Here is a 13748-nt window from a genome sequence, read left to right as displayed (position 1 = left end):
ATGAAGTGATGGGATTGGATGCTATGATCTTAGTTTTCTGAATGTTGAATTTTAAGCCAACTTGTTCACTCTCCTCTTTCCCTTTCATCAAAAGGCTCTTTAGTTCTTCTTCAATTTCTGCCATAAGGGTGGTGTCATCTGCATATCTGAGGTTATTGATATTTCTCCCAGCAATCTGATTCCAGCTTGTGCTTCATCCAGCCCAGCATTTCTCATGATGTACTCTGCATGTAAGTTAAACAAGCAGGGTGACAATATACAGCTTTAACGTACTCCTTTCCCAATTTGGAACCAGTCTGTTGTTCCATGTCCAGTTCTAACTGTTGCTTCCTGACCTGCATACAGATTTCTCAAGAGGCAGGTCAGGTGGTCTGGTATTCCCATCTCCTTCAGAATTTTCCATAGTTTGTCATGATCCACACAGTCAAAGGCTTTGGCATAGTCAATTAAGCAGAAGTAGATGTTTTTCTGGAACTCTTTCACTTTTTTGATGATCCAGTGGACATTTGCAATTTGATCTCTGGTTCCTCTGCCTTTTCTAAATCCAGCTTGAACATCTGGAGGTTCATGGTTCATGTACTGTTGAAGCCTGGCTTGGAGAATTTTGAGCATTCTTTTGCTAGCGTGTGAGATGAGTGCAATTGTGCAGTAGTTTGAGCATTCTTTGGCATTGCCTTTCTTTGGGATTGGAATGAAAACTGACCTTTTCCAGTCCGGCGGCCACTGGTAAATTTTCCAAATTTGCTGGCATATTGAGTGCAGCTCTTTCACAGCATCATCTTTTAGGATTTGAAATAGATCAACTGGAATTCCATTACCTCCACTGGCTTTGTTCATAGTGATGTTTCCTAAGGCCCACTTGACTTCACATTCCACATTCCAGGATGTGTGGCTCTAGGTGAGTGATCACACCATCATGATTATCTGGGTCATGACGATCTTTTTTTGTACAGTTCTTCTGTGTATTCTTGGCACCTCTTCTTAATATCTTCTGCTTCTGTTAGGTCCATACCATTTCTGTTCTTTTTGAGCCCATTTTTGCATGAAAATTTCCCTTGGTATCTCTAATTTTTTTTGAAGAGATCTCTAGTTTTTCCCATTCTATTGTTTTCCTCTATTTCCTTACACTGACCACTGAAGAAAGCTTTCTTATCTCTCCTTGTTATTCTTTGGAACTCTGCATTCAAATAGGTATATATTTTCTTTTCTCCTTTGCCTTTTGCTTCTCTTCTTTTCATAGCTATTTGTAAGGGCTCCTCAGACAACCATTTTGCCTTTTTGTATTTCTTTTTCTTGGGGATGGTCTTGATCATTGCCTCCTGTACAACGTCACAAACCTCCATCCATAGTTCTTTTGGCACTCTATCAGATCTAATCCCTTGAATCTATTTGTCACTTCCACTGTAAAATCATACAGGATTTGATTTAAGTCATACCTGAATGGTCTAGTGGTTTTCCCTACTTTCTTTAAGTCTGAATTTGGCACTAAGGAGTTCATGATCTGAGTCACAGTCAGCTCCACAGTCAGCTCAAAAGAAGCCGGCCCACAAATAGTATGATTATCAGGTTCCATTTATATAAAATCCAAAGAGTCAAGCTAATCTAGAAGTTAGAATAGTGGTTATTTTCTGGAAAAGAAAGGATAGTGATTGGAAAATGGTCACCATGTGGGATTCTGAGGAGATGAGAACTTTCTATCTTTTGACCTGAGTGGTGATTTCCTGGCTCTGTTGAAGTAGTGATAGTCAAGTTGTGCAGATTTGATCCCTGTAATTTTCTGTATGTATGCTTGAAAAGTTTTAAAAATGAAAACATGATTTCTCATATTGCCAGAAGGAAGAAAAATCATACAATCATCTCAATAGATATAGAAAAATAATTTGAAAAAATTTAATAATTCATGGCAAAACTTCTCAGAATACAGACTATAAAGGGAACTGCCTAATATTATTGTAGCATTTATAAAGCACAATAAACACCATAATTAATGGTTAAATAAGAATTTTTTTTTTTTTAAAGATTGAGTGCCAACAAGGTAAACCACTGTAGCTACTTCTATTCAACATCAATTCTGCTGGAGATCCCTAACCAGTGTTCTGTATCAGTCAGGATTCCAACAGGAAACAGTACTTTCAAAACAGAAAAATTCAAAGAGGTTTATTCAAAAAAGGTAACTGTTTTTAAAGAAGTAGGCATTAGGTAGTCACAGGAGATAATGCAATAATCCAAGGCTAGGAAACACTGAACTTTGAGACTGAAAGCCAAGAGAAGGGAACATTACTGTAATTCAGGAGAAAAGAGCTGTATAACGTAAGATGCTTTAAGAGAACCACTGACTTCCAGAAAACTCAGGACAGATAGATCATGGAGAAAAGGACAGGGGAATAAATCTGATCTCATCCTCTTTCCTCCTTGCCATCTTTCTCCAGGGTTTCCACTGGCTTAACCCACTGTGAATCAAAAGGAACGAGAGCCTATTGATCTAGTCCATGCAGATTATCTTCTTTGCAGGGTAAAGAAGAGATGAAGGTAGATCTGAGGGGGTTATAAGACAAGCAATAAGACAGACAGAAAGAAAAGGATAGGGATTGGAAAGGTTAAACATGATATGGTTGTATATGCTGGAATACCCTAAATATCTACAAGTGCTTGATTAGAAATAGTGAGTTTAACAAGGTTGCTGCAAATAAGATCAAGAAAAATTAGTTACATATCTATATGTCAGAAATTAGAACCTGAAGTTTTAAAGGTTTCTATTTATAATAGCATCAAAATTATAAAATACCTATGAATAAATCCATCAAAAGATATGTAATATCTTTATGCAAATAATAATGATCCTGGAAGAAATTAAAGACCTAGATAAATGGAGAGGATATAAAGCTTATTGTTTCAAGCTGGTATTCAATACTTCTCCCCAAATTGATCAACAGAGCCAAAGCAATCTCCCTACAAAATCCCCTCAGTGTGTGCTAGTGTGTGTCTGTGTGTAACTTGACAAATAATTCTAAATGCTGAAAAGGAAATGCACACACCTAAGAACAACCAAGATACTTTAAAAGAAGTGTAAGATGTGAGGACCTGTTCTGGTAGATCTTAAGACTTACTATGGGGCATTCTAACTAAGAGATTCTTGTAGTGGAGCAAGGGTCAACAAATATACTACAGGAGTCAAATAAAAAAAACAGTGTGGAAAGTACTGTCTTTTCCTATAAGGTGCTTGGTCAATTGGATGTCTGCTTGAAAGAAAATAAGGCTTGACCTCACCTCACATCCTACACAAAATCAATTCCAAACCGATTCGATATAAATGTAAAAAGCAAAACAAAACAAAACCTATAAAAAAGATGGGTTTGTATTATCTTCTACAAGATAATACAGGGACTAAGGTAAGGAGCTTGGGCTAAGGAGACACTTTTAATATAGGACACCAGAAGTAATAAAATAAATTTGAATATATAAAAATTAAAAATTCCTGTTCATCAAAAGATATCTTTAAGAGATAAAATACGAAGGCAAAGAGTCGAAGAAGATACATGTAACAAACATATCAACAAAGAGTTCATAACCAGAATATATAGAAAACTGTTACAAATGATTTAAAAAGACAATAGAAAAGAAATATTTCCAAATGGCCAACAAACAAATGAAAAAGAATGCAACTGCTTTAGTACTCAGGAGAAATAAGTTGAACCTGAAATGATTTATTACTGTTCATCCATTAAAAAGGCTAATGCTGAAAAGATTGGTAATGTTGTTGGGTGTAAGTGGTAAGGATGTAGGACAACTAAAACTCTAATACACACTGCTAGTGGGAGTGTGAATTGGTGACATTTCCTTGGAAGATCATTTGATGTAATCTACTAGAGCTGAGCTACAATACATATACTTTAGAATCCAGCATTCTCTCTTGTGAGTATGTACCCAAGGGAAATGTGTATTTATGTGTACCAAGAGACATGCGCATGAAAGTTCCTAGGAAAAAGTTTTGTAATAGGTTATCCTGAAGGTCCATATCTATCACAGAACGAATAACTTGTGGCATTTCAAGTGATGAGTGCTATATAGCAATGAAAATAAATGAACTACAGCCACACACAATAGCATGGATTAATTTCACACAGTTTTGAGTAAAAGAATGAACAAATGAATCTCTACTACATGGTTCCCTTTATAAAAGTTTAAAAGGTTGACAAGTCTACACAGATACAGAGAACAAACTAGTGGTTACCAATGTAGGGGCAGGGGGCAAATGACTGGGTGTAAGACAGGCTCAAGCATGTATTGTACAACATGGGGAATATAGACAATATTTTGTAATAACTGTAAATGGAAAGTAAGCTTTAAAAATTGCATAAAAATTTCAAACTAAAAATATTTTTAAGTCTAAAAAATAAAGCAGTTTGGTTTTAGAAGTCATGTTCTTAACCACTAAATAAAATAAAATAAAAATTTCAAAAATCTGACAAGTCTAAACAAAAGTGTTTTATGATTCATGTTTCATGGCAAAATTAAAAAGAAAAGTGAGAATGTCATTACATAAAAGTCAGAATAATAGTCCCTTTGTAGGAAGTGATAACCTTGAGGAAACCGAAGGGGATTTCTCAGATGCTGACAATGTTTAGTTTTTTGTCTTTTTTTTCAAACCTGAATGGTGATTACAGATATGCTTACTTCATGATCATTGACTGAGTTGCACATGTTTTGTACGCTTGTGTGTGTGCTATATTTTATAACAAAAAGAATAACAAGGTTGTTTTTTTCTCCCATTCCATACCTGGCACAGCATAAAATTCAGGGGATCCTCTGGCTTTTCATAGACTAAGTTTTCAGTGATCTGCTGAGAGAGAGAAAGATATTACATTATGATTTTGAACTAAACTTATGTGGTCAGATTTGAAACAGCTCAACTGGAATTCCATCACCTCCACTAGCTTTGTTCGTACTGATGCTTTCTAAGGCCCACTTGACTTCACATTCCAAGATGTCTGGCTCTAGATTAGTGATCACATCATCATGATTATCTGGGTCGTGAAGATCTTTTTTGTACAGTTCTTCTGTGTATTCTTGCCACCTCTTCTTAATATCTTCTGCTTCTGTTATGTCCATCCCATTTCTGTCCTTTATTGAGCCCATCTTTGCATGAAATGTTCCCTTGGTATCTCTAATTTTCTTGAAGAGATCTCTAGTCTTTCCCATTCTATTGTTTTCCTCTATTTCTTTGCATTGATTGCTGAAGAAGGCTTTCTTATCTCTTCTTGCTATTCTTTGGAACTCTGCAGTCAGATGCTTATATCTTTCCTTTTCTCCTTCGCTTTTCACTTCTCTTCTTTTCACAGCTATTTGTAAGGCCTCCCCAGACAGCCATTTTGCTTTTTTGCATTTCTTTTCCATGGGGATGGTCTTGATCCCTGTCTCCTGTACAATGTCACGAACCTCATTCCATAGTTCATCAGGCACTCTATCTATCAGATCTAGACCCTTAAATCTATTCCTCACTTGCACTGTATAATCATAAGGGATTTGATTTAGGTCATACCTGAATGGCCTAGCGGTTTTCCCTACTATCTTCAATTTAAGTCTGAATTTGGTAATAAGGAGTTCATGATCTGAGCCACAGTCAGCTCCTGGTCTTGTTTTTGTTGACTGTATAGAGCTTCTCCATCTTTGTCTGCAAAGAATATAATCAGTCTGATTTCGGTGTTGACCATCTGGTGATGTCCATGTGTAGAGTCTTCTCTTGTGATGTTGGAAGAGAGTGTTTGCTATGACCAGTGCATTTTCTTGACAAAACTCCATTAGTCTTTGCCCTGCTTCATTCCACATTCCAAGGCCAAATTTGCCTGTTACTCCAGGTATTTCTTGACTTCCTACTTTTGCATTCCAGTCCCCTATAATGAAAAGGACATCTTTTTTGGGTGTTAGTTCTAAAAGATCTTGTAGGTCTTCATAAAACTGTTGAACTTCAGTTTCTTCAGCGTTACTGGTTGGGGCATAGACTTGGATAACTGTAATATTGAATGGTTTGCCTTGGAGATGAACAGAGATCATTCTGTCGTTTCTGAGATTGCATCCAAGTACTGCATTTCAGACTCTTTTGTTGACCATGATGGCTACTCCATTTCTTCTGAGGGATTCCTGCCCGCAGTAGTAGATGTAATGGTCATCTGAGTTAAATTCACTCATTCCAGTCCATTTTAGTTCGCATATTCCTAGAATGTCGACGTTCACCCTTGCCATCTCTTGTTTGACCACTTCCAATTTGCCTTGATTCATGGACTTGACGTTCCAGGTTTCTATGCAATATTGCTCTTTACAGAATCGGATCTTGCTTCTATCACCAGTCATATCCACAACTGGGTATTGTTTCTGTTTTGGCTCCATCCCTTCATTCTTTCTGGAGTTATTTCTCCACTGATCTCCAGTAGCATATTGGGCACCTAATGACCTGGGGAGTTCCTCTTTTGGTATCCTATCATTTTGCCTTTTCATACTGTTCATGGGGAGAAATATCAATATCCTCAGATATCCAGATGACACCACCCTTATGGCAGAAAGTGAAGAGGAGCTAAAAAGCCTCTTGATGAAAGTGAAAGAGGAGAGTGAAAAAGTTGGCTTAAAGCTCAATATTCAGAAAACGAAGATCATGGCATCTGGTCCCATCACTTCATGGGAAATAGATGGGGAAACAGTGGAAACAGTGTCAGACTTTATTTTTTTGGGCTCCAAAATCACTGCAGATGGTGACTGCAGCCATGAAATTAAAAGACACTTAGTCCTTGGAAGAAAAGTCATGACCAACCTAGATAGCATATTCAAAAGCAGAGATGTTACTTTGCCGACTAAGGTCCGTCTAGTCAAGGCTATGGTTTTTCCAGTGGTAATGTATGGATGTGAGAGCTGGACTGTGAAGAAGGCTGAGTGCCAAAGAATTGATGCATTTGAACTGTGGTGTTGGAGAAGACTCTTGAGAGTTCCTTGGACTGCAAGGAAATCCAACCAGTCCATTCTGAAGGAGATCAACCCTGGGATTTCTTTGGAAGGAATGATGTTAAAGCTGAAGCTCCAGTACTTTGGATACCTCATGCGAAGAGTTGACTCATTGGAAAAGACTCTGATGCTGGGAGGGATTGGGGGTAGGAAGAGTAGGGGACGACCGAGGATGAGATGGCTGGATGGCATCACTGACTCGATGGACGTGAGTCTGAGTGAACTCTGGGAGATGGTGATGGACAGGGAGGCCTGGCATGCTGCGCTTCATGGGGTCGCAAAGAGTTGGACATGACTGAGTGACTGAACTGAACTAAACTATGTGGTCAGATTATACTTCCTTACTACTGATAAGTTTAGGTAAATTAAGGTAAATTGTGGATGAATACAGATTTAGTAATAAATAGCAGTGGGTATTTTTCTAGTTTCTAAGATCAAAGAGGTAGTGAGAAGGTTTTGGAGGAAGTTTTTACTTTGAGAATTGTGATTTTGCTAGATTGAGGAATCAATAAATAATTTACTTCAAAGAACAGTGAAACTTTTTCAAGTAAAAATTTTAAAACACTATGATTTTTACATAGAAACTTCCTAAGGCATTTGATTCTAAAAGGTTAAAATGATGTTCTGTGTCTGTAATAATAAATGAGAAAGCATATCAAAGATTTCAGAGACTCACTTTCATACGTTTTGTTGCTGTTAAATAACAAAAATTATTAATAAAGTAAACAGAATTCTCATTTGCAGGGAATAACAATAGGGCAGATTTCTAGTATAAAGTATTCTGATCTGTTTAATGCATGCATACTCATTAATCATTTCACATATATTTCTACTGAACACATTTATAACTAGTTTTTTTATAACAGTGTTCAATGCATAAGCACTGTTTTTTTCTTGACAGATGAAGAAAATTGCTTACAGAATGATTAAAATTCTACTTTCTAGAGCTTCTGTCCTTCAGTTTAACAATTAGTAGTTCTTTGTTAAAGCCAGAAAGCCCAGAAGTTAGCATTCTCCCGCAAAAGGACATTTTAAAGAAAGATGGGGCATAGAACAATGTTAATAAAGGAAATATCACTTATCCTTGTTATATGAGGACACTGAGATTCACAGAAATTAGGTAATCTCCTCCAAATTACAAAAATGAGAAGGAGCAAATTTAGCTTGGAGACTCGGGCTAATAGATTATACAATTTGTGCAGTTTCCTCTACATCCTACTTCTTTAAACTTAAATTCTTCCAGCTTAAATGTTTTCATTTGAGGTGGGCCATTCTAACCTGGGCTTCCCTGGTGGCTCAAACGGTAAAGAATCCACTTGCAGTGTGAGAGACCTGGGTTCAATTCCTGGGTTGGGAAGATCCCCTGGAGGAGGGCATGGCAACCTACTCCAGTATTCTTGCTTGGAGAATCCCACAGACAGAGCAGCCTGGCAGGCTACAGTCAATGGGGTCGCAAAGAGTCAGACATGACTGAGCGACTAAGCATGCATTCTTACAACTTTGTAACCACACGATGAAAAGTTACTTCATGTATGTATGGTATTATATATGTGTATATGCCTTGCTGGGTAATAATTTTAACATTAAAATACACATGCAAGGAAAACAGAAACAAAAGCAATCCACAAAACAACAAAACTTTTAAATGTGATAATATATAATTCTATATTGGTCAAGGAATGTCATACTTTAAGGAAGGTTCCAGCTCCATATCCTGAGGTCAGTAAGATTTGTAATTTCAAGAATTAAAAGTGATTTTTCTGACAGTTGATATAATTTTAATCATAATAGTGTATCAGTGGATTATTTATTGACTCTAAGTAATTCTAGATCTTCATTCAGATAGTTGTCATTAGGCATCAACAGACAGGTAAAAGAACCATAGCTTCATTTAATTTTTAAAAATTAATTTATTTTAATTGGAGGCTAATTACTTTACAGTAGTGTGGTGGTTTCTGCCATACATTGACATGAATCAGCCATGGGTGTACATGTGTCTCCCGGACCTGAACCCCCCCTCCCACCTCCCTTCCCATCCCATCCCTCTGGGTTGTCCCAGTGCACTGGCTTTTGAGTGCCCTGTTTCATACAGATGAGACAGTTCAAATAGAGGAACTTGGTCATCTATTTCACATATGGTGATATACATGTTTCAATGGTATTCTCTCAAATCATCCCACCCTCACCTTCTCCCAGAGTCCAAAAGTCTGTTCTTTATATCTGTGTCTCTTTTGCTGTCTAGTATACAGTGTCGTTGTTACCATCTTTCTAAATTCCATATATACGTGTTAATATACTATATTGGTGTTTTTCTTTCTGACTTACTTCACTCTGTATAATAGGCTCCAGTTTCATCCACCTCATTAGAACTGATTCAAATGCATTCTTTTCAATGGCTGAGTAATATTCCATTGTGTATATGTACCACAGCTTTCTTATCCATTCGTCTGCCAATGGACATCTAGGTTGTTTCCATGTCCTAGCTGTTGTAAAGGAGAAGGCAATGGCACCCTAGTCCAGTACTCTTGCCTGGAAAATCCCATGGATGGAGGAGTCTGGTGGGCTGCAGTCCGTGGGGTCGCTAAGAGTTGGACACGATGGAGCGACTTCACTTTCACTTTTCACTTTCATGCACTGGAGATGGAAATAGCAACCCACTTCAGTGTTCTTGCCTGGAGAATCCCAGGGACAGGGGAGCCTGGTGGGCTGCTGTCTGTGGGGTCACACAGAGTTGGACATGACTGAAGCGACTTAGCAGCAGCAGCAGCTATTGTAAACAGTGCTGCGATGAACATTGGGGTACATGTGTGTCTTTCAATTCTGGTTTCCTCAGTGTGTATGCCCAGCAGTGGGATTGCTGGGTCATATGGCAGTTCTATTTCCAGTTTTTTAAGGAATTTCCACACTGTTCTCCATAGTGGCTGTACTAGTTTGCATTCCCACCAAAAGTGTAAGAGAGTTCCCTTTTCTCCACACCCTCTCCAGCATTTTTTTTTTGTAAACATTTTGACAGCAGCCATTCTGACTGGCGTGAGATGGTACCTCATTGTGGTTTTGATTTGCATTTCTCTGATAATGAGTGATGTTAAGCATCTTTTAATGTGTTTGTTAGCCATCTATATGTATTCTTTGGAGAAATGTCTGTTTAGATCTTTGGCCCATTTTTTTATTGGGTCGTTTATTTTTCTGGTATTGAGCTGCATGAGCAGCTTGTATATTTTTGAGATTATTTCTTGGTCAGTTGTAGAAGCAACTTCTAATTACTTCATTTTTATGTGGTTTCTTGAGACTTTCCTGGTGGTCCAGTGGTTAAGACTTCGCCTTCCAATGCAGAGGGGTATGGGTTGGATCCCTGGTGAGGGAGCTAAGATCCCACATGCCTTGTGGCCAAAAAACCAAAAAATAAATAATAAGAAGCAATATTGTAACAAATTCAATAAAGAATTTAAAAATGCTCCACATTAAAAAAATATGTGGTTTCTTAAATGGCCACAAGTTGGTCATCTTTTGAAAGTATTATATTCCTGCCTGGGAAATCTTTTTCTCGCCTTTTTAATTGCCAATATTTTGTCCCTCCTTCCTCAGTCCAGCTCAAACTTTAACCCTTGACCAATTTTATTCCCCTAGCAACCAACCTATCAAATCTCTAATTCCTCTAAAGGGCTTCATATTATGGTAAGAATCATTCATTTGGTGTTTATCATTTACTATCTTAGATTAATACTCAATGCATTTACTGACTGACACTAAGATTATATCCTTTTTATAGCAAACACCTTTTCTTGTACCTTTTAAGAGCCAGGTCAGTGTTTGTCTTTTATATTATAATTACTTTAAAACTCACATTTTTAAAAAGAGATTGAGAGGTTTACCTGGAATATTTGCAGAATGTGGTGTTTCTCCATGTATCGAAGTGAAACTTGATAAGGATCTTCATATACTGTAGGAGGGGATCGCCTCTTAAAAGGTTGACTGTATGCATCAGAAATCCTTCTTTCCTGGTATGATGAAAAATCGTCCTAAAATGGAAATATCCCCGAAGAAAGTCTTTAATGAATAGAAAATTCCCTGGAAGTTTTGTTGCTACTGTTGATGTTATCACTGGAATTTGGTATTGATGGGATCTGAACTCCAGAAACTAAAGACCTTATGAGAGACCTGGCTGATCCTCCAGGCAATGTAATGTACCTCAGGTCTTGAGAGAGGCCTTAGACATTGCCAGTCTACTTTTCCCTTCACACAGATACCCAACGGACTCCAAATTCCTTTCCTTTGGCAGAAGCTCAGAGAGGGGAAATGAGTTAGTTTCCCAGGGTTAGCAGCAGAACCAGGACTTGAAACCCAGGATTCCTGCATCCTGGTTCATTGATCCTGCCTGAATGGTCTACTTAGGGTAGCTGAGAAGGCAACCCATCTCGTTATCTCCCACCCTACTCCTGCCTTCCTGAATCCTCTCCCAGAACCCTGGCTTGATCTCCAACCTCCCAAAGTGAAAGTGAAAGTGAAATTGAAGTCGCTCAGTCGTGTCCGACTCTTGGCGACCCTGTGGACTGTAGCTCACCAGGCTCCTCTGTCCATGGGATTCTCCAGGCAAGAATACTGGAGTGGGTTGCCATTTCCTTCTCCAGGGGATCTTCCCGACCCAGGAATCAAACCCATGTCTCCTGCATTGCAGGCAGATGCTTTAACCTCTGAGCCGCCAGGGAAGCCCAGCCTCCCAGGTGGGTATCAAATATCCTTTTAACCTACAGGCTCGACATCCATGGGCTGAGGTTTTTCTCGACTGATGATATAGTCCAGTTTAGATGAAATGGAGGGAAACTTTTCAGAGTAGGCCTGTTCTTTTGTTTGGAAAGTACTGTTATCAAATGGCATGAAGACTTGCAGGTCACCTTCACTTTCAGTGTCACTTTCAATGGAAGTCTTAGATACGCTGGCATCTGTCTGGCTAGGCTCAAATTTGCAGGGTTGCACTTTGAAGTCATCCTCTTCTTCCTCCTTGCCATAGCCAAGCTGTCTGAATAATTCGTCATTAGACTGTTCTCTGTAGTCAAAGAGGTTGTCTTCTGTGTAATCATCCTCTTCGTCTAGTAAGCAATCAGTCTGGTCAGATTCGCCACCAGCCTTGTCAGCATCAGTCTCAGGGTGTTCAGCTGGCTTAGTAGCCTGGTCATGCACTTTGAGGTGAGCCTTTGTAGCTCTTCTGTGGTCAGCTTGGTCAGATGGTCTCTGATCAATTCGTTCATAAGTTTTTTTCTCAATCAGGCCGGACAATCTACTTTCGATCTGTTGAGCAGTTCTTTGGTCAGCTGGTTGGGGCATTCTGTGATCACTCTGCCCATGGGCTCTTTGTAAAGATGCCACAGATGGCTTTTGGTCAAACTGTTCAGAAGCTATTCTCTCAGCTAGGCTGGACGTTCTCCGTTCAGTGTGCTCATAAGGACCTTGTTCAGGCAGAGCAGACATCTGGTTGTCAGTCTGTTCAGACCTGACACCATCAGCTTGGCTAGATGCCTTGCTGTCCATCTCTTCTGGCATCCTCTGATCAGCCTGACTGGATGTTCTACCACTGGCAAAATTAGCATGGTCAGATGCTCTGAGGTCAGCCTGATCAGATGTTCTTTCTCCCATGTGTTCATCTACTTTGTGGTCAGCTCGATTAACTATGTTGGGTTCAGCCAGGCCAGACACCATTTGGGCAGTCTGGTCAGCTGCTCTGTCGTCAGTCCGGTCATCTGCCTCCACTTCATACTGGTTCTGCCCTCTGTCTTCCTGGCCATCTGTCTGGCTGTCATCTGGGGGCTTGGCTGGTCTCTGGATTTCCGAGGATTCAGTGGGAGCCTCTTCTGGAGGCTCTTCCATTTTCTGCCTGGTACCCGACTGGTCTAGATTGCCAGACTCTGTGGGTGGGGCCGGACCTGGGTCGTCTAGGCAACCATCAGAGCGTTTGCGAGTGATAACAATGCCCATGGGCTTTATTCCGGGTCTCCGCGCTGGTTCTTCCAGGCATGCTGGCGAATGCTAGTGAGTGTCGGGCAGTGAGCGGGACTTCCTGCGGCTGCCTGGGGACCAGCTGCCTCTGGGCGCTCAGCGTGGATGCCAGCTCAAGATGCGAGCTCAGCTCACCTTCTCCCAAGAAGAGGGGATGACTACAGGCTGGTGTCGCCAACCGCCCAGTGAGCAGGCCTCAGGGCTCTGTGAAATGGTGCCTTAGAGCGCTCCCCTCCTTTTTTTTTCTTGCAGAGGCCCAGAGTGTTGTGTGTGAAATAGGATCCTACAGGTATCTCTGGAATCAACAGAACACGCGTCCAACCACACGAGGGCGGCATACCTGAACAGAGGTTACTGCTGCCATCAAACAGACCCATGATTCATTGGCTACTTATATAACCACAGTTGTAGTGCAGAGTATGATATTACTGCTGGGTACTGTCATTGTAAATGGTCCTGCTAAATGTTATTTTTCTTTATAAACTCTAATTGAAAACCAAACTCAGTGTTTTTTTTTTTTCTTAAAAAAAAAAAATCTTAAAAAACACTGTCTTTACAAACAGTACTGTTTTCGGTGGTACCAGGAAGAGAATGGGTTCTAAAATCACACCATCCAATGGTCTTACAGCAGAAAGGAGTGTTAGGGTTAGGAGCCAGAGTTCCAGAAAGAAAAGGAGTAAGAAAGGCTAGGGAGAGATAGGAGAAGGAATATTTAACAGGTAGGGAATTTGCACTTGATGGTGGCCAGTGGAGTCCACATTTTGACA

At 39.7% G+C, this 13748-nt stretch overlaps 1 protein-coding gene across 1 annotated transcript in view; it reads right to left on the bottom strand.

The window, feature by feature from the left end:
* Nucleotides 1-12960, bottom strand: part of TEX55 (testis expressed 55) — a 42286-nt gene extending 29326 nt beyond the window's left edge. Inside the window, exons 1-3 of the mRNA XM_068968464.1 lie at nt 11740-12960; nt 10863-11009; nt 4778-4840 (exon numbers count right to left, since the gene is read on the bottom strand). Of these exons, the coding sequence (XP_068824565.1) occupies nt 4778-4840; nt 10863-11009; nt 11740-12960 (1431 nt within the window). The remainder of the gene's footprint in view (nt 1-4777; nt 4841-10862; nt 11010-11739) is intronic.
* Between the last annotated feature and the right edge of the window lie 788 nt (nt 12961-13748).

The sequence above is a fragment of the Capricornis sumatraensis genome, chromosome 1 (assembly GCF_032405125.1).
Source record: "Capricornis sumatraensis isolate serow.1 chromosome 1, serow.2, whole genome shotgun sequence".
In the NCBI taxonomy this organism is placed as follows: domain Eukaryota; kingdom Metazoa; phylum Chordata; class Mammalia; order Artiodactyla; family Bovidae; genus Capricornis; species Capricornis sumatraensis.
Note: the sequence above shows the minus strand (reverse complement) of the source record. Positions and strands in the feature narration are given on the sequence as shown.